At 42.3% G+C, this 17,162-nt stretch overlaps 1 protein-coding gene across 2 annotated transcripts; it reads left to right on the forward strand.

Annotated features, from left to right (window-relative positions):
* The first annotated feature begins 1,487 nt into the window (after positions 1 to 1,487).
* LOC115110592 (thioredoxin, mitochondrial-like) lies at positions 1,488 to 7,875 on the forward strand. Of its 2 annotated transcripts, none has more exons than XM_029636385.2 (4): positions 1,488 to 1,586; positions 2,150 to 2,412; positions 6,551 to 6,674; positions 6,942 to 7,875. In XM_029636385.2, exons 2-4 carry the CDS (start codon positions 2,150 to 2,152, stop codon positions 7,056 to 7,058), a joined length of 504 nt encoding a protein of 167 aa, XP_029492245.1. In that variant the 5' UTR covers positions 1,488 to 1,586; the 3' UTR covers positions 7,059 to 7,875. The 2 variants fall into 2 exon arrangements, with proteins under 2 accessions (XP_029492245.1, XP_029492244.1); XM_029636384.2 differs by lacking the exon at positions 1,488 to 1,586 and adding an exon at positions 1,615 to 1,776.
* Positions 7,876 to 17,162: the final 9,287 nt, after the last annotated feature.

Consider the following 17,162-nt stretch of genomic DNA (forward strand, 5'->3'; position numbering starts at 1 on the left):
TTTTTTTAAATCCTGAAGTCACTTCACCAATGTCCGGATAGGTCATAAACATCTCGTTCAACAAGGCCCCCTATAAGTAGACAGTGGATACAAATGTACAGAATTAACACAGAGCACAGGAGGTTGGTGGCACCTTAATTGGGGAGGACGGGCTCATGGTAATGGTTGGAGGGGAATTAGTGGAATGGTTTGAAATACATCAAACACATGGTTTCCATTTGCTCCGTTCCAGCCATTATTATGAGCCGTCCTCCCCTCAGCAGCCTCCACTGACACAGAGTTATTCAGAGTTAAGTCATCAAATCTATGGTACTGCACGACATCCAGAGAAAACAGTCACTGTCCATGAAATCACTGAGACATAATACAGCAGTGGTGAAACAGAGGAGGCTGGTGGGAGCAGCTATAGGAGGACAGGCTCGTTGTAATGGCTGGAATGGAATACATGGGACGGTATCAAACACATCAAACATATGGAAACCACAGGTATGACTCCGTTCTATTAATTCCATTCCAGCCATTACAATGAGCCTGTCCTCCGATAGCTCCTCCCACCAGCCTCCACTGCTGTGAAAAGACAGAATAATAAACACAGAGAGGAAAGGACAGTCAGAGAGAAAACATTGAGTGCAGTGCAATGAGTATGTGTACAAAAGCTAATTCATGGTAAGAAGTACTATAGGTCTACAAAGAATACGTGAAAGCCACTCACAGGGTCAGGAGTATTCTCTCTGCATTCTCAGTTCTCAACTTCAGGAATGAGCTGTCTTTGATTGAATATCCATTCATTGTTTATGCAGCAGTCTGGTCCTCCTGTCCATCTGTCCACATCATCATCAGCAGCAGCAGCAATGCCTTGCCCCCATTTCTGAATCCATTGTCGGTCTGTGTGCTGTCTACTTTACTCTCTCCACATCTAGTCTCAGTCTCTGCACCTTACACACCCACACACCCACACCTTTCATCCCGTGGCCATCTGACATGAAAGGTGGTCGAGACAGCCTCACTTCTCACTTTCATTTTAGTCTCCCCATCAATTATGAATGAATAGCTCTCTGAAGAGAAAGGGCCAGCATGGTACCCATATTGACAATTTCGCTTAGGTGAATTTATAGGTGCCTGAGCTCAATGCAGTGAACTTTGTAGGCAGATAGCTTATAGCGGTTTAGAGCGTTGGGGCAGTAACCGAAATGTCGCTGGTTTGAATCCCTGATCCGTGAAGGTGAAAAAAAGGTGAAAAAAATATACCGTTCTGTCCTTGAGAAAGGCAGTTAACCCCAAAGAACTGCTCCCCGGGCACCGATGACGTAGACGTCTATTAAAGCAGCCGCCAGTACCTCTGTGATTCCGTGTGGTGGGGTCTCCACGATTTGCATATCCACCTCAACTCTATCTCCAGGTCTTCCCATTGTTTTGCCAGAGAACCTTTCATAGCCCTTCAAGTGCACTGGTGCCACTGTAGTTCTGCATTTTAACTCGTGGCGGCGCTACTCGCTCAAACATGAGATTTACAAATAACCTGTGCGTTCTCTTTAATCTGAACTGTAAACGGAAGTACTTCATACAGGACCATAGTGTACAGAACGGTAAGTGGTTTGTGTTATTTGTCTGTGCCACTACAATGATATTATGGGTGACATTGGCACGTAATGGCGGTAGTTTTGCTCCGGTTTGTGGATGTGGGCGTTTTATAATGGGAGGACACAGGCGCGTGGAAAGAGAGAAGGAAGAGAGGCAAAGTCACACGGAGGTTATTCGAAGAAAAAGCTAAACCCAGTTCGTAAATACTCGCACAATGGGTGCGAAACACGACGCCGTTCTATTGGATGGTCAAGCCACAAAAATAACGAACTATCTAAACTCTTTGTGGTGGTTTATTGCCTCCCCCCATCAGCAGTTGTCTGTTTGAATCTTGTTCCCAGCTGTTTATGTTGTGCATAGCCACTAAGCCAGCCATCTCTCACACACCTACATGTTACCACTGTATGGTGGTAAACATTAATGTCTTCTATAGGTGTCCTCCCCCTGATGTCACTGTCCAACCATAGTAGCTCAGCCTGAGTAGTGGCCCAGTTTTCTATTATGGTGACATGAAATTACATTTATTGATCATTCTTCTGTTCTCTTCCCCCTATATGTCTTATTTCAGATGGCTCACCGGCTGCTAGTCCGTAGAATTTGGACCCTCTCAGTAAAAGATCTTCGCTGTCTCCCGGCCTCCACCTCCTCCTTCTCTACCTCTCTGCGTTCATCCACTACCCCTCTATCCCTCCTTTCCCCCAAACGCACTCTGCCCCGCTCCCTGCCCCACACTTCCCACAGAGAGGTCTCCTTCAATGTGCAGGACCATGAGGACTTCACAGAGAGAGTCATCAACAGTGAGCTGCCTGTGCTTATTGACTTCCATGCCCAGTGAGTAGCTAATAGATTAATTAATGAATATGCTTCATGGACCCCCAGAGGGGATATTAGGCTCCACAGCATTTACAAACTACCCTCTAATCAGAAAGCAAAGCCCCTAAGAGAGAATACATGGATAATCATCTGTCTGCCTGTTGGAATTAGACAACTGAGATGACAGCAGGAAACCATTTTTATAGAAGGTATCAAATTATGGTTTTACAACAATGCTTGTAAACCTGACCATAGCTTTTTCAACAATGCACCCAACAGGTGAATGTATTTATCAATTATATTGAGTTGGCATAACATGCTCAACAGCTTTCCTATTGTAAGACTAAAGCATAACAGTGAAAGTTGTGACTGAGTGCATATCATGTGTGATAACAACACCTTACCCATACTGTATGTGTCTGGCTGCATGGCTTGACATCTGATGGTGTTTCCATTGGAGGGAGATCATTTGAGGTTACACAACAAGAGGCAATGCCAGGACAGCCACATTGGGTTCATGTTCTTCTACAACGTGTCAAACTCATTCCATGTAGGGCAAAGTGCCTGTGGGTTTTCGCTCCTCCCTTGGGCTTGATGAATGAAGGTCACTGTTTTAGTAAGGAACTCCCCACACCTGGTTGTCTTAATTGAAAGGAAAAACCAAACCCCAGCAGACACTAGGCCCTCCATGGAATGAGTTTGACACCCCTGCTCTAGAAAATTACATTCACAGCCTGAATGAATATACATGCATGAATACACAGTGGCTTGCGAAAGTATTCAACCCTTGGCATTTTTCCTATTTTGTTGCCTTACAACCTTGAATACAACCCCCCCCCCCCATTACATTTTTTTTAATCATTTGATTTACACATGCCTATGACTTTGAAGATTCAAAATATTTTTTGTGAAACAAGCAAGCATTATGACAAAAAAACAGAACTTGAGCGTGCATAACTATTCACCCCCCCAAAGTCAATACTTTGTAGAGCCACCTTTTGTGGCAATTCCAGCTGCAAGTCTCTTGGGGTATGTTCCTATAAGCTTGGCACATCTAGCCACTGGGATTTTTGCCCATTCTTCAAGGCAAAACTGCTCTGGCTCCTTCAAGTTGGATGGGTTCCTCTGGTGTACAGCAATCTTTAAGTCATACCACAGATTCTCAATTGTATTGAGGTCTGGGCTTTGACTAGGCCATTCCAAGACATTTAAATGTTTCCCCTTAAACCACTCAAGGGATGCTTTAACAGTATGCTTAAGGTCATTGTCCTCCTGGAAGGTGAACCTCCGTCCCAGTCTCAAATCTCTGGAAGACTGAAACAGGTTTCCCTCAAGAATGTCCCTATATTTAGCGGCATCCATCATTCCTTCAATTCTGACCAGTTTCCCAGTCCCTGCCGATGGAGAAAAACATCCCTACAGCATGGTGCTGCCACCACGCTTCACTGTGGGGATGGTATTCTCAGGGTGATGAGGTGTTGGGTTTGCGCTAGACATAGCGTTTTCCTTGATGGTCAAAAAGCTCAATTTTAGTCTCATCTAACCAGAGTACCTTCTTCCATATGTTTGGGGAGTCTCCCACATGCCTTTTGGCAAACACCAAACGTGTTTGCTTATTTTTTGTTCTTTAAGCAATGGCTGTTTTCTGGCCACTCTTCCGTAATGCCCAGCTCTGTGGAGTGTACGGCTTAAAGTGGTCCTATGGACAGATACTCCTCCTTCAGGGTTATCTTTAGTCTCTTTGTTGCCTCTGATTAATGCCCTCCTTGCCTGGTCAAATCAAAATCTAATTGTATTTGTCACATCCACATGGTTAGCAGATGTGTAGCGAAATGCTTGTGCTTCTTGTTCTGACAATGCAGTAATATCCAACGAGTAATCTCACAATAATTTCACAATTACCTTATACACACAAGTGTGAAGGAATGAATAAGAATATGTACATACATAATGGTCCGTGAGTTTGTGGGTGGCCCTCTCTTGGCAGGTTTGTTGTGGTGCCATATTCTATCCATTTAAAAAAAAAAAATGTCTTTAATGGTGCTCTGTCAGATGTTCAAAGTTTCTGATTTTTTTTTATAACCCAACACTGATCTGTACTTCCACAACTTTGTCCCTGACCTGTTTGGAGAGCTCCTTGTTCTTCATTGTGCCCCCTGCTTAGTGGTGGTGCAGATTCTGGGGCCTTTCAGAACAGGTGAGATCATGTGACACTTAGATTGCACACAGGTGGACTTTATTTAACTAATTATGTGACTTCTGAAGGTAATTAAATTACAGGTTGTAATGCAAAAAAATAGGAAAAATGCCAAGGGGGGTGAATACTTTTGCAAGGCACTGTATGTATATACAGTAAACATGATACACATGACCTTGATATGCATGGTGGTCAGTGTTGCCCTGGTTTATGTTTTTGCCAACTTGTTGACATTGTCTTGCTCGGCAACAATTTAATGTTATTGTCAGGTTCTATTTTGTACTCATATATACACTGCTCAAAAAAATAAAGGGAACACTAAAATAACACATCCTAGATCTGAATGAATTAAATATTCTTATTAAATACTTTTCTTTACCTAGTTGAATGTGCTGACAACAAAATCACACACAAATTATCAATGGAGTCAAATTTATCAACCCATGGAGGTCTGGATTTGGAGTCACACTCAAAATTAAAGTGGAAAACCACACTACAGGCTGATCCAACTTTGATGTAATATCCTTAAAACAAGTTAAAATGAGGCTCAGTAGTGTGTGTGTGGCCTCCACGTGCCTGTATGACCTCCCTACAACGCCTGGGCATGCTCCTGATGAGGTGGCGGATGGTCTCCTGAGGGATCTCCTCCCAGACCTGGACTAAAGCATCCGCCAACTCCTGGACAGTCTGTGGTGCAACGTGGCGTTGGTGGATGGAGCGAGACATGATGTCCCAGATGTGCTCAATTGGATTCAGGTCTGGGGAACGGGCGGGCCAGTCCATAGCATCAATGCCTTCCTCTTGCAGGAACTGCTGACACACTCCAGCCATATGAGGTCTAGCATTGTCTTGCATTAGGAGGAACCCAGGGCCAACCGCACCAACATATGGTCTCACAAGGGGTCTGAGGATCTCATCTCGGTACCTAATGGCAGTCAGGCTACCTCTGGCGAGCACATGGAGGGCTGTGCGACCCCCCAAAGAAATACCACGCCATGACTGACCCACCGCCAAACCGGTCATTCTGGAGGATGTTGCAGGCAGCAGAACGTTCTCCACGGCGTCTCCAGACTGTCACGTCTGTCACGTGCTCAGTGTGAACCTGCTTTTATCTGTGAAGAGCACAGGGCGCCAGTGGCGAATTTGCCAATCTTGGTGTTCTCTGGCAAATGCCAAACGTCCTGCACAGTGTTGGGCTGTAAGCACAACCCCCACCTGTGGACATCGGGCCCTCATGGAGTCTGTTTCTGACCGTTTGAGCAGACACATTCACATTTTTGGCCTGCTGGAGGTCATTTTGCAGGGCTCTGGCGGTGCTCCTCCTTGCACAAAGGCGGAGGTAGCGGTCCTGCTGCTGGGTTGTTGCCCTCCTACGGCCTCCACCATGTCTCCTGATGTACTGGCCTGTCTCCTGGTAGCGCCTCCATGCTCTGGACACTACGCTGACAGACACAGCAAACCTTCTTGCCACAGCTCGCATTGATGTGCCATCCTGGATGAGCTGCACTACCTGAGCCACTTGTGTGGTTTGTAGACTCCGTCTCATGCTACCACTAGAGTGAAAGCACCGCCAGCATTCAAAAGTGACCAAAACATCAGGAAGCATAGGAACTGAGAAGTGGTCTGGTCCCCACCTGCAGAACCACTCCTTTATTGGGGGTGTCTTGCTAATTGCCTATAATTTCCACCTGTTGTCTATTCCATTTGCACAACAGCATGTGAAATGTATTGTCAATCAGTGTTGCTTCCTAAGTGGACAGTTTGATTTCACAGAAGTGTGATTGACTTGGAGTTACATTGTGCTTGTGTTCCCTTTATTCTTTTGAGCTGTGTATATGTGTTATATATATATATATATATATATATATATATTATTTTGTGGAGACTTTTGATTGAAATTTCACAAATACATTCAGTATTATTAGTTCTAACCAGAAATCCCATGTTTGTTCTATGAAGGTGGTGTGGTCCCTGCAAGATACTGGGGCCAAGATTAGAGAAAGCTGTCGCCAAACAGAAAGGCAAAGTTGCCATGGCAAAGGTCGACATAGACGATCACACAGACTTGGCCATTGAATATGGGGTAAGTGGAAGCTGTTGACATTATTGATTGATATTGTAAATGTTAGTTAGAAAATGTGACCTTCTTTCCTCCCTTTCTTGAAGTAATTCCTGATCTAAAATGGTGGGATTTGTGAAAGCAGGGATTCCACTAAATAGCTTACAGCAACCCAGTCAGATCAGATCAGGGATTACTAGAAGGAAGGAAGGAAGGAAGGATGAATTTTGTTCTGGAACAGTGCCTTTGACTGATGTCATTGTGGTTACTGACCTCTACTTCTCTCTACAGGTATCGGCGGTCCCCACGGTAATCGCCATGCGAGGAGGTGATGTCATCGACCAGTTTGTGGGAATCAAAGATGATGAGGCGCTAGACTCGTTTGTCAGCAAGCTCGTTGGACAATGAACATGTCAATCACATCCCTGTGATCCAACCCCTTATGACCCCATTGTTGTCTGAGCCTGGCCTGGTCCTCAGTGCTTCATGGCCATGTTGAACCTGTTTAAAACAACTAACAACCCACCCACCACTTGACCACAACCCACCTGAAAAACAGGCACACGCTCACACCCATCCCTAACCTCTCTGCTTTGTATTATTCTGTCTGTCTATTGTCTAGTGATGGGTGTGTGCTTGTGTGAACTTCAATTCCCCTCTTTACTCATATATTGCTCTCATCTTGCAGCGGTTTCCTCCCTCCATCAACCTGTAATGTAATGGCCCCAACCTGTAATATAATGGCCCCAACCTGTAATATAATGGCCCCACCCTGTGGAAACTGGTAGAGCAGCCTGAGCCAGTGTGTACCAGTTTACTACAATAGATTGTTTAGGGTGGGCAACTACACTGCTGTACTTTACTGCATTGTACGGGTGGTACAAGTCGTTTAGTATTAAGTGGGGAGGGACATTAACAGGAAATGTGATATTGGTGAATGAGCTGTGATGACGCTCTCCTTGCAGTTCCTGCTTAGTCCACTCGAGTGTGGCCTTCCCCAAGAATTGTTGGCTGCACTGTCATTTTACACCATTATGCCTAATGTGAGTTGGATGGATGTATCTGTGTATGAGTTTCTCAGTCTGTCTCTTGGTTTTGACTGAGAAATTTGAGATAATCGGGAAACACAAATATGGTTATATGGGTTCGATTGAGATTTTATTTCAAACTATGTAATATGACCAAGAGAATAAATAAAATATATTAAAGGTGTTCTATATTTGGAGTGTGAATTGGTTTGTGGTCTACTATTACATGCGGTAAAGGACTAAGAATCATGAGGAAGTGGTTTCATAGTAATATTGGAGGACTTTAGACCTATATATGACTTCTTTAGCTGTAAAATAATATTCTTTATAATTTTATTTTCGGGGGTATGCCAACTATGAAGTTTACATCTAATCAGTTGTGGTAATATTTCAGCCATGTGATTCCCTGGTTAACTATGTGGGCAGTCTAGTTGGGGAGTGGTGATGGAATGTTGACTAAGGATGATGGTGTGATGTTTGTTTGTATGGGAGGCAGGGATGTTTTCTGTCACGCAGATTCATTTACATATTTATTTCTAGTAGAATGGGTGTGATGTTCTCACCATTACTGACAAACTTCTGTATGGCCCTAATGAGCTGGAATAGTCTTCTGTCTATAGCTACCTTGCCACATTCTTTTCCTTCTCATTTAATTATTTATTTTTATTTAACGAGGCAAGTCAGATAAGAACAAATTCTTATTTACAATGACGGCCTATTTATCCCCCATTCAGTTTCTCCTCTTTTCCATTTCATGTCTCTCTCCATCCTGTATTTTCAGTTTTATCAAATCAAATCAAATCAAATTTATTTATATAGCCCTTCGTACATCAGCTGATATCTCAAAGTGCTGTACAGAAACCCAGCCTAAAACCCCAAACAGCAAACAATGCAGGTGTAAAAGCACGGTGGCTAGGAAAAACTCCCTAGAAAGGCCAAAACCCTTTACTTCAGTTTCTATTTAATCAGTCTGTCTCTGTTTTGCTCTGTTTCTCTCTATCTTTACTTGTTTCACCCCCCCTCTCATCAGTGTGATGGTTTGGAAGGCTGAAGCATGCCCCACCCCAGCCTCCACTTAACTCCTCTAAATTACCCCTCTCTACCCCACCCCCAACACCACCAAGCTGTCTAGGTAGGCACCTGGCTCTGACTCCCCCTCTCCAGTTGTCATTCCGTCTCACATGACAACACACAGGGTCATTCCCACACTGCAGTAAATTAGTTAATAGACTAATAACAAAAAGTTCCAAAGAGAGTTCTAATGAAAATCTATTACATTAAGGTACTTAATTGTTACCCTGAAATTATTTGCTATTGATATAAAAAGGCTGCATTGGGCCTTTAACTACTCTTTGTCTGACTTATGCTGTGTTTGTAACCAAGTGGGAAATGAGAATTTACCACATATGTCTGGGAAAAATCCACTTTTAAGCCCCTTCAACTGGTAATCACTAGTGGGAAACTCGTCTATCATCCTGAGCTCCCACTTTTCCCACATGCTAATCTCTGACATCAACTACTAAAGAAATTACCTCGTTAACAGCATTTTCAGCAGATAAATGCAATAACAAAACATTATTTATAAAAAGCAATCTATTAATAAGGTTTTTGAACACTATAATTTCTTTACAAGCATTATAGCTGTAGTTTTAGTTTTGGTTTATGCAGCTTGTTGGTCATTAGCCAATCAGCGTTTCTCAACAAGTTCAAAGCACATGAATGCATCCACCTTGTATTTACGACTTCACAACTGGTAAATTCCCACCTCCCACTTGTTTATGAACGTGACATTAGTCATAGGAATGAGGTGAAGAGATGACGGAATGCTGGAAAGGTTCATGAGTAGTGTAACCCTACACCTCTTCCGCCAAAAACAATTAGACCACACCTCCATCCTCGCTCCCGCTGTCTCTCTCTCTCTCTCAACCACTCTGTTACCATATAAGGCAAAAAAAGACTGGGGAAGCCAGTGACTGCTGAACAAACGGGCTGGGAAGGGAGAGTTGCAGAATTCCTCTGCCATCTCTCTCTGCTTTTCTCATACTCTAAAACTTGTAATGTTTGTTGTGGGATAATTTGACTGGCCCTGCCTGTGCCACATAGTCAAAATGCCTTTGGAATGTGTGTGATGCTGTAACAACGGCCATACCTGGCACAGCCCAAGAGTATTCTGTGTTTATAGTAAATACTTAGCTCTATTTATATATCAAGCACATATCACCCTTCAGCTTGTTGAATGTCCATTCTGTTCCAGACAAATGTAAATTTACTATACACAAAGCAGACACCGTTTATCGCCCCCACCTTTTCCTCACCATGTACATTTATTTTATATTTAACCTTTATTTAACTAGGCAAGTCAGTTAAGAACAAATTCTTATTTACAATGAGGGCCTATGAACAGTGGGTTAACTGCCTTATTCAGGGGCAGAACTACAGATTTTTACCTTGTCTGCTGGGGATTCGATTTAGCAACTTCTCTGTTACTGACCCAACGCTCTAACCACTAGGCTACCTGCTGCCTCAATGAGCAATGTATACTTTTTATACATACTGTATACATGATCTGAACTTATATTTTGGCTATGAGAGTTGATTACTGCTGAGTGGGAAAGAGAATATGAAAGAAAAGGAGCCCCCCGCCCTTCCCTTTTCTCTACATTCCAGAATGTTGTGAGTCAACATGGGTCTGTCTTATCACCCTTTCCTGTGTACTGATTACTGGGGAAGGGAAGACGCGAGGGATGCTGAAAAGGACAAAAGAAGGAATAAATTGCCATGTCTACTATAATTTCATGAGAGCATATTTGGCATGCTGGAGCTGTTTTTAATTACTTTGCGGTTGTGTTTGGACATTGCCCCTCAGGGATGCTCTAAGCCATTTAAGGACACACAAAAATACTATCACACAGCCATACTCTGTCATGTCAAGACAAGCTGGCTAAATTTAAGTGAGCTGCGTAAATAGTTTTGGCAGGGGGTTTGACATTATTGGGGAATGGTGTAAAACAACAGCAAGGTGCTGGATGCTGACAATCAAAACAATGTGTTTCTACAGATAGCCGTTAGGCTCATATTCAAATGTGTTGTATGCTTAATATGTGTCACACCATGTTTAGATATGGTTTTTATCTGGAATGAACAGGATACGGCACTCCAATCACTTACAAATCTGACACACATGCAGGCTGGCCCACACACATTACTCTCACATATGAATACACACACATGAATTCACAGAAGCTATTGGTGTGTAAAAGAGCTCAATGAACTCATACCAGCCTGTTCACATTGTGCGAGTCAATGGGTTCCTTTCTTTCAGAGCAGATGATGTGACTTTACACACCCAGAATTACAGACACACCCAGTTGCTATTACAACTGCAGGTGAAAGAGAGAGAGACTGTCATAGCAAGGGAGAAGGGACAGTGAGGTCAGGAGTGTGTCTCCATATTTGGTTATCTACTCTTAGTTATAGGTTGCTTGTCTTCTGTTTTAATCCCTCGTTGCTGCCGTCTGGGCCCAAATCACTTTGTTGTGTCCTGTCACTCCTGTTGTGACTATGATTGAGCAGAGTATGATGTAGAACTAATATTAGGTCTGGATGGGCGGCTGCACATATCTTTCCCAAATCCCTTCCTTTCTGCTCCCTCAGCATCTGGTAATGCTCAGAGGAGACCCTTGACCCCCGGGCAAAATTCCTTGTATTTCCCAACTGAGCGATGTATTGATTTTTCCAACTACATGGCATGTTTGTCAGGGTCGTCGTGTGCTATATGTGATGCACAGTTGCAAAATATGCAGGAACAAACACAGACACATTCCACACAGAACAGTATAACGTTGAACAAGTCGAACATTAACCATGTTTTTCTGCTTTTAAAAAATGTCATTAGGGGGTGGATCAGCTTTAATATTGCAGATAGATTTTGGCTTCTATCAATGTAATTGTCTGCATCATTTCCAATCCCCTATATAAACTCAGCAAAACATTTTTTTTTTCAGCAAACGTAACATGTAAATATTTGAATAAACATAACAAGATTCAACAACTGAGACATAAAATGAACAAGTTCCACAGACATGTGACTAACAGAAATTGAATAATGTGTCCCTGAACAAAGGGGGGGTCAAAATCAAAAGTAGCAGTCAGTATCTGGTGTGGCCACCAGCTGCATTAAGTACTGCAGTGCATCTCTTCCTCATGGACTGCACCAGATTTGCCAGTTCTTGCTGTGAAATGTTACCCCACTCTTCCACCAAGGCACCCGCAAGTTGGCCCTGGTCAGACAAAACTGCGACTCATCAGTGAAGAGCACTTTTTGCCAGTCCTGTCTGGTCCAGCGACAGTGGGTTTGTGCCCATAGGCAATGTTGTTGTCGGTGATGTCTGGTGAGGACCTGCCTTACAACAGGCCTACAAGTCCTCAGTCCAGCCTCCCTCAGCCTATTGCAGACAGTCTGAGCACTGATGGAGGAATTGTGCGTTCCTGGTGTAACTCGGGCAGTTGTTGTTGCCATCGTGTACCTGTCCCGCAGGTGTGATGTTCGGATGTACCGATCCTGTGCAGGTGTTGTTACACGTGGTCTGCCACTGCGAGGACGATCAGCTGTCCATCCTGTCTCCCTGTTGCGCTTTCTTTGGCATCTCACAGTACAGACATGGCAATTTATTGCCCTGGCCATATCTGCAGTCCTCACGCCTCCTTGCAGCATACCTATGGCATGTTCACGCAGATGAGCAGGGAGGGGCCCTGGGCATCTTTCTTTTGGTGTTTTTCAGAGTCAGTGAAGTTTACATAACTGTGACCTTAAATGCCTAACGTCTGTAAACTGCTAGTGTCTTAACGACCGTTCCACAGGTGCATGTTCATTGTTTATGGTTCATTGAACAAGCATGGGAAACAGTGTTTACAACCCTTTACAATGAAGATCTGTGAAGTTATTTGGATTTTTACGAATTATCTTTGAAAGACAGGGTCCTGAAAAAGGGACGTTTCTTTTCTTGCTGAGTTTATGTTATTTTAAATATATATATTTTCAAATATATTTTCCTTCTTTATTATTTTCCCCTGAACACAGACATATTCCACACCTGCTGACACATTGAACAGTATAATATTGAACATTGAACATATTTCTCTGCTTGTTATCAACAGACATTCTACCTTTATTGGCTCATACTTTTAGTTAGTTCTAGGCTATATCTAGGGTCCTGAGTTTTTGCTGATCATATTGTGTGGTCTGGAAAAACTCCTTTCTCTAATAATCGTTATGTCATCCTATGGTTATAATAAAGCTGTTTACCCAGACTGCTTCTGTTAAGTGCACATGAGATATAGGTTGTGTATGTCAATATGTTGATGTCACCTGTGTCGAGGATGTTTTTGCCAATGTTGGTTGTGTTAACCCTTGTTTATCCAATGAGGTCACAACATCATCTGTTTCACATTCAGGTCATTTGGAACGCGTACAGAGCCGGCGTCACCCCTAGGAGAGAGTGAAGATGAGAACGAGTGAGGTCAGGAGTGCAAAGTATTAAATTACCTTATTCTTCCTCTTTCATCTTTATTCTATCCCTTTTCTCCTTGTTCCACCATACTCATTTTCACCTGGGCATTTCTTCAATGTATTTCCTTTGCCACGTTTCCTTTTTCCTTTGCAAAGGATATTGTCTCCCTGCTGTTAGTGGCCTGTATACTGGTTCAATGCCTTTGTTCCGGCAGACTGTCTCACCTTCTCTAGATCTCAGGGGAACACAATGGAATGACTAGGTAGACGTGGTACTGAACCACTCTCTATGTACTTACGCTCTCTACCCTCTTAGCATCCATCAGCTCATATCATCCCCTCTTTCTTTTTCATCCTTTCATAGTCTCATTCTTCACTTCTGCTTCTCTACCCCCAATTCCAGCCCTTCCCCCATCACTTAACCATGAAGTTGAAATTCTTGTCTTATGTTTTCCAGTATTGTTATTTTAAGGTTCCTTTCCAGGCAAACTTGTCCAGAGATCTGGATATGCCTAGGCTGTGCAGCCTTGGTACACCCACACACACACACACACATACACATACATACACACAGCAGTGCTCTACTTGGGAATGAATCTGGTTCTCTCCACTTTTTCAGCCTGCTGTCCACAGTACATCTCTTGGCTTCCAGTGGGGGCAAAACTTGCCCTTCTCACTACAGCCATAGTTTTAGCAATCTCAGCTACTGTATCTAGACTACTCTCAGTAAGCAAAATTACAATTAAATAAGTATTTTCCATATGTTGACATCACATGCATTTCAGGTGCTGAATGGAAGGTTAGAAGACGTATATTCCAGATGTCAAAAATAAACATTTTCCAGGTGTTGAAATCAGGTGCATCTTAGGTGTTGAAAAAGTAAAAAACGTGACATTTCCAGTACATGTTTTCCAAAATGTGAAAATATGTAATTTACAGACATTGAAAATACTTATTTTCGATCATTGATTCCATGGCCAGATTTCAACTGCTATAGATTCTCAATTAAGTAAGCAATAAAACACATTCATTTTTCACACCTCTATATGGGAAAGAGGAGCAAAGTGAAGATTGCAACGAAATATTTGTTTTATTGCTCCCATCTATCACATGCACTTATGTTAGCGTTTTCAAAAGCTTTAAAACTGACACCATGACATGCTGATAAATGTACACATATATGTTATTCAATCATTGCACCCACACTGCTCACGGTCTGTGTAGCCAGGTGCTAAAATAGAAATTGGTTCTATTTGTGACGCTCAATGCCTGCAAGTCCGGCCTCTCCCATCTCCACATTGGTTTTTAGGAGCATATACCCACGTGGGTGATTGAAAGATTAACTGAGGTCTGCAGTCCAGTCAGTTGTAGTAATGCACTGGAAATGTGTTTGCCAACTGTCATATAAAGTCCAAAGAAGAAAAAATAAGCCCGAAGGAAGGAGGAGAGATGATGAGATACTAATTTGGTTTACCGTTTTATCTGTGGATTAATTGTCAGAGTAGTGGATCTTGTGCATTTCAGGTAAAATAACAAGCTACTGTTTATATCCCAGGACAAATTAGCTAACAACAGCAAGCTGGCTAGCTAAACTGCCATAAATGTGTAGCAAAATGCTTACGCTTCTAGATCCGACAGTGCAGCATTATCTAACAGGTAATATCTAACAATTCCACAACAAAACCTAATGCTTTTTGACCTGTCCCCAAATTAATATAATTGGTTCAGAGTTTATTTTGATATTTCAAGCAGTTTATTCTAAACTGGCATACAGAGTAAACCAACAGACCAATTTAACAACAATAATATTCTGTGTAATGGTTACAGAGTTGTTTTATTGCTATGACTGTGATATGTAATTGTTTATCTACCTTAGTTGAATGCACTGACTTTAAGTTACTATGGATAACAACGTCTACTGAATGACTAAAATGTAAATGTAACAAAACGTGTGCAAAGCATGCTGGGTATTAGTCTAATGAACTCCGCCCACAAACAAGTACAAATGTGGTCTTGTGGATCAGATTCAAATCTGAACGACGATCACAGACGTCTAGGTTATGTTTCACAGGTTTGAACATCACAGTACTGTATGGCAGTTTAGTACAGTAGAACACAGAAGAATACAGTACAGTACGATACAGTACTGTATGGTACAGGAGAGTAGAGTTTTATTCAGTAGAGTACAGTACAGTAGAGTTGAATTCATTAGAGTAGAGTACAGTATAGTTTAAGTCAGTAGAGTACAGTACAGTACAGTAGAGTTTAATTTAGTACAGTAGAGTTTAGTACAGTAGCATAAACTACAGTACAGTATAGTTTAATTCAGTAGAGTACAGTACTATACAATAGAGTTTAATTCAGTAGAGTATAGTGCAGTAGAGTACAGTATAGTTGATTTCAGTAGAGTACAGTACAGTTTCGTTCAGTAGAGTAGAGTACATTAGAGTAAAGAAGGGTAAAATACAGTGCACTATACTTTACTTGTCTTTACTGTATTGTGTATTGTAATATACCTTACACTGCTGTGATCTACTGTGATGTAATGTGCTGATCAAACTTGTGAAACATAGATGCCAATGATTGGTTCAGATTCGATCTGATATGGGACGGACCAAATCTGGACCAATTATAGACGTCTATGTTTGGGCTAAATCAAGGCTGGACCGGACAAAATCTGAACATCTATGTTTGGCCCAAATCATGGCCTGTTCGGACGAGACCAAATCTTAACCAATTATACACTTCTATGTTTGGCCCAAGTATAGGCCGGTCCGGACATCTGTGGACGTTGAAATCAAGGACCATGAACCAAATATACACTGAGTGTATATGACACAGACTGATCAGGTGAATCCAGGTGAAAGCTATGATCCCTTATTGATGTCACTTGTTAAATCCACTTCAATCAGTGTAGATGAAGGGGAGGAGACAGGTTAAAGAATACGTTTTAAGCCTGGAGACAATTGAGACATGGATTGTGTATGTGTGCCATTCAGAGGGTGAATGGGTAAGACAAACTATTTTAGTGCCTTTGAACGGTGTATGGTAGTAGGTGCCAGGTGCAACGGTTTGTGTCAATAACTGCAACACTGCTGGGTTTTTCACACTCAACAGTTTCCTGTATTTATCAAGAATGGTCCACCACCCAAAGGATGTCTAGCCAACTTGACACAACTGTGGGAAGCATTGGAGTCAACATGGGCCAGCATCCCTGTGGAACCATTTTGACACCTTGTAGAGTCCATGCCCTGAAGAATTGAGGCTGTTCTGAGGGCAAAAGGGGGTGAAACTAAATATTAGGAAGGTGTTCCTAATGTTTTATACACTCAGTGTAGACGTCTATGTTTGGTTCAGATAGACTTGATACACAGGGAAGTGTCTATTGTCAAAAATCAACGTCCGTAGACGTTGAAATCAAGGCCATTCTGGACCGCACCAAAAAAAGACCCAAAAAAGACCGTCGGTCCGGACAGGACCGAAAAAGATGTCCAGAAGATGGCCCCTGACGGTAAAAGCTGAGTGGGCTTTTGCACCTCAACAGGAAAGCACCTGTGTTTGTTGAATCTACCTTCCTTCTTTCAGTTGTTATTGTTTTTGTCCATTTTTATATTTCCTGGAAGATTCTTGATCATTCAGCAAGACACTGTTGACAGCTTTCTATGTTATCAGCATTGTACATTGTTTTTTGTTTGACAATAGACACTTTCCTGTGGACCAGGTCTACCTGTCAATAATCTGAAACATATCAATTCACACAATCACACAATAAGTGCTTTGCACAGGTCAAGTTTCTGTCACGTGGAATGCTATTGACCAATTTAATGCAATTTGCCTTTTTTTTCTTAGGGTGGAAAAATCATCTGAATTGTTGTTTTGTCTATTTGGTGTGTATTTTCATATGCACATACACCTACATTTATTATGCCTCAGTGTGGTTTCAGTTTCAGTATGTTTCTCCGGACAATAGTGTTT

Source organism: Oncorhynchus nerka, unplaced genomic scaffold (genome assembly GCF_034236695.1).
Source record: "Oncorhynchus nerka isolate Pitt River unplaced genomic scaffold, Oner_Uvic_2.0 unplaced_scaffold_1185, whole genome shotgun sequence".
Lineage (NCBI taxonomy): Eukaryota > Metazoa > Chordata > Actinopteri > Salmoniformes > Salmonidae > Oncorhynchus > Oncorhynchus nerka.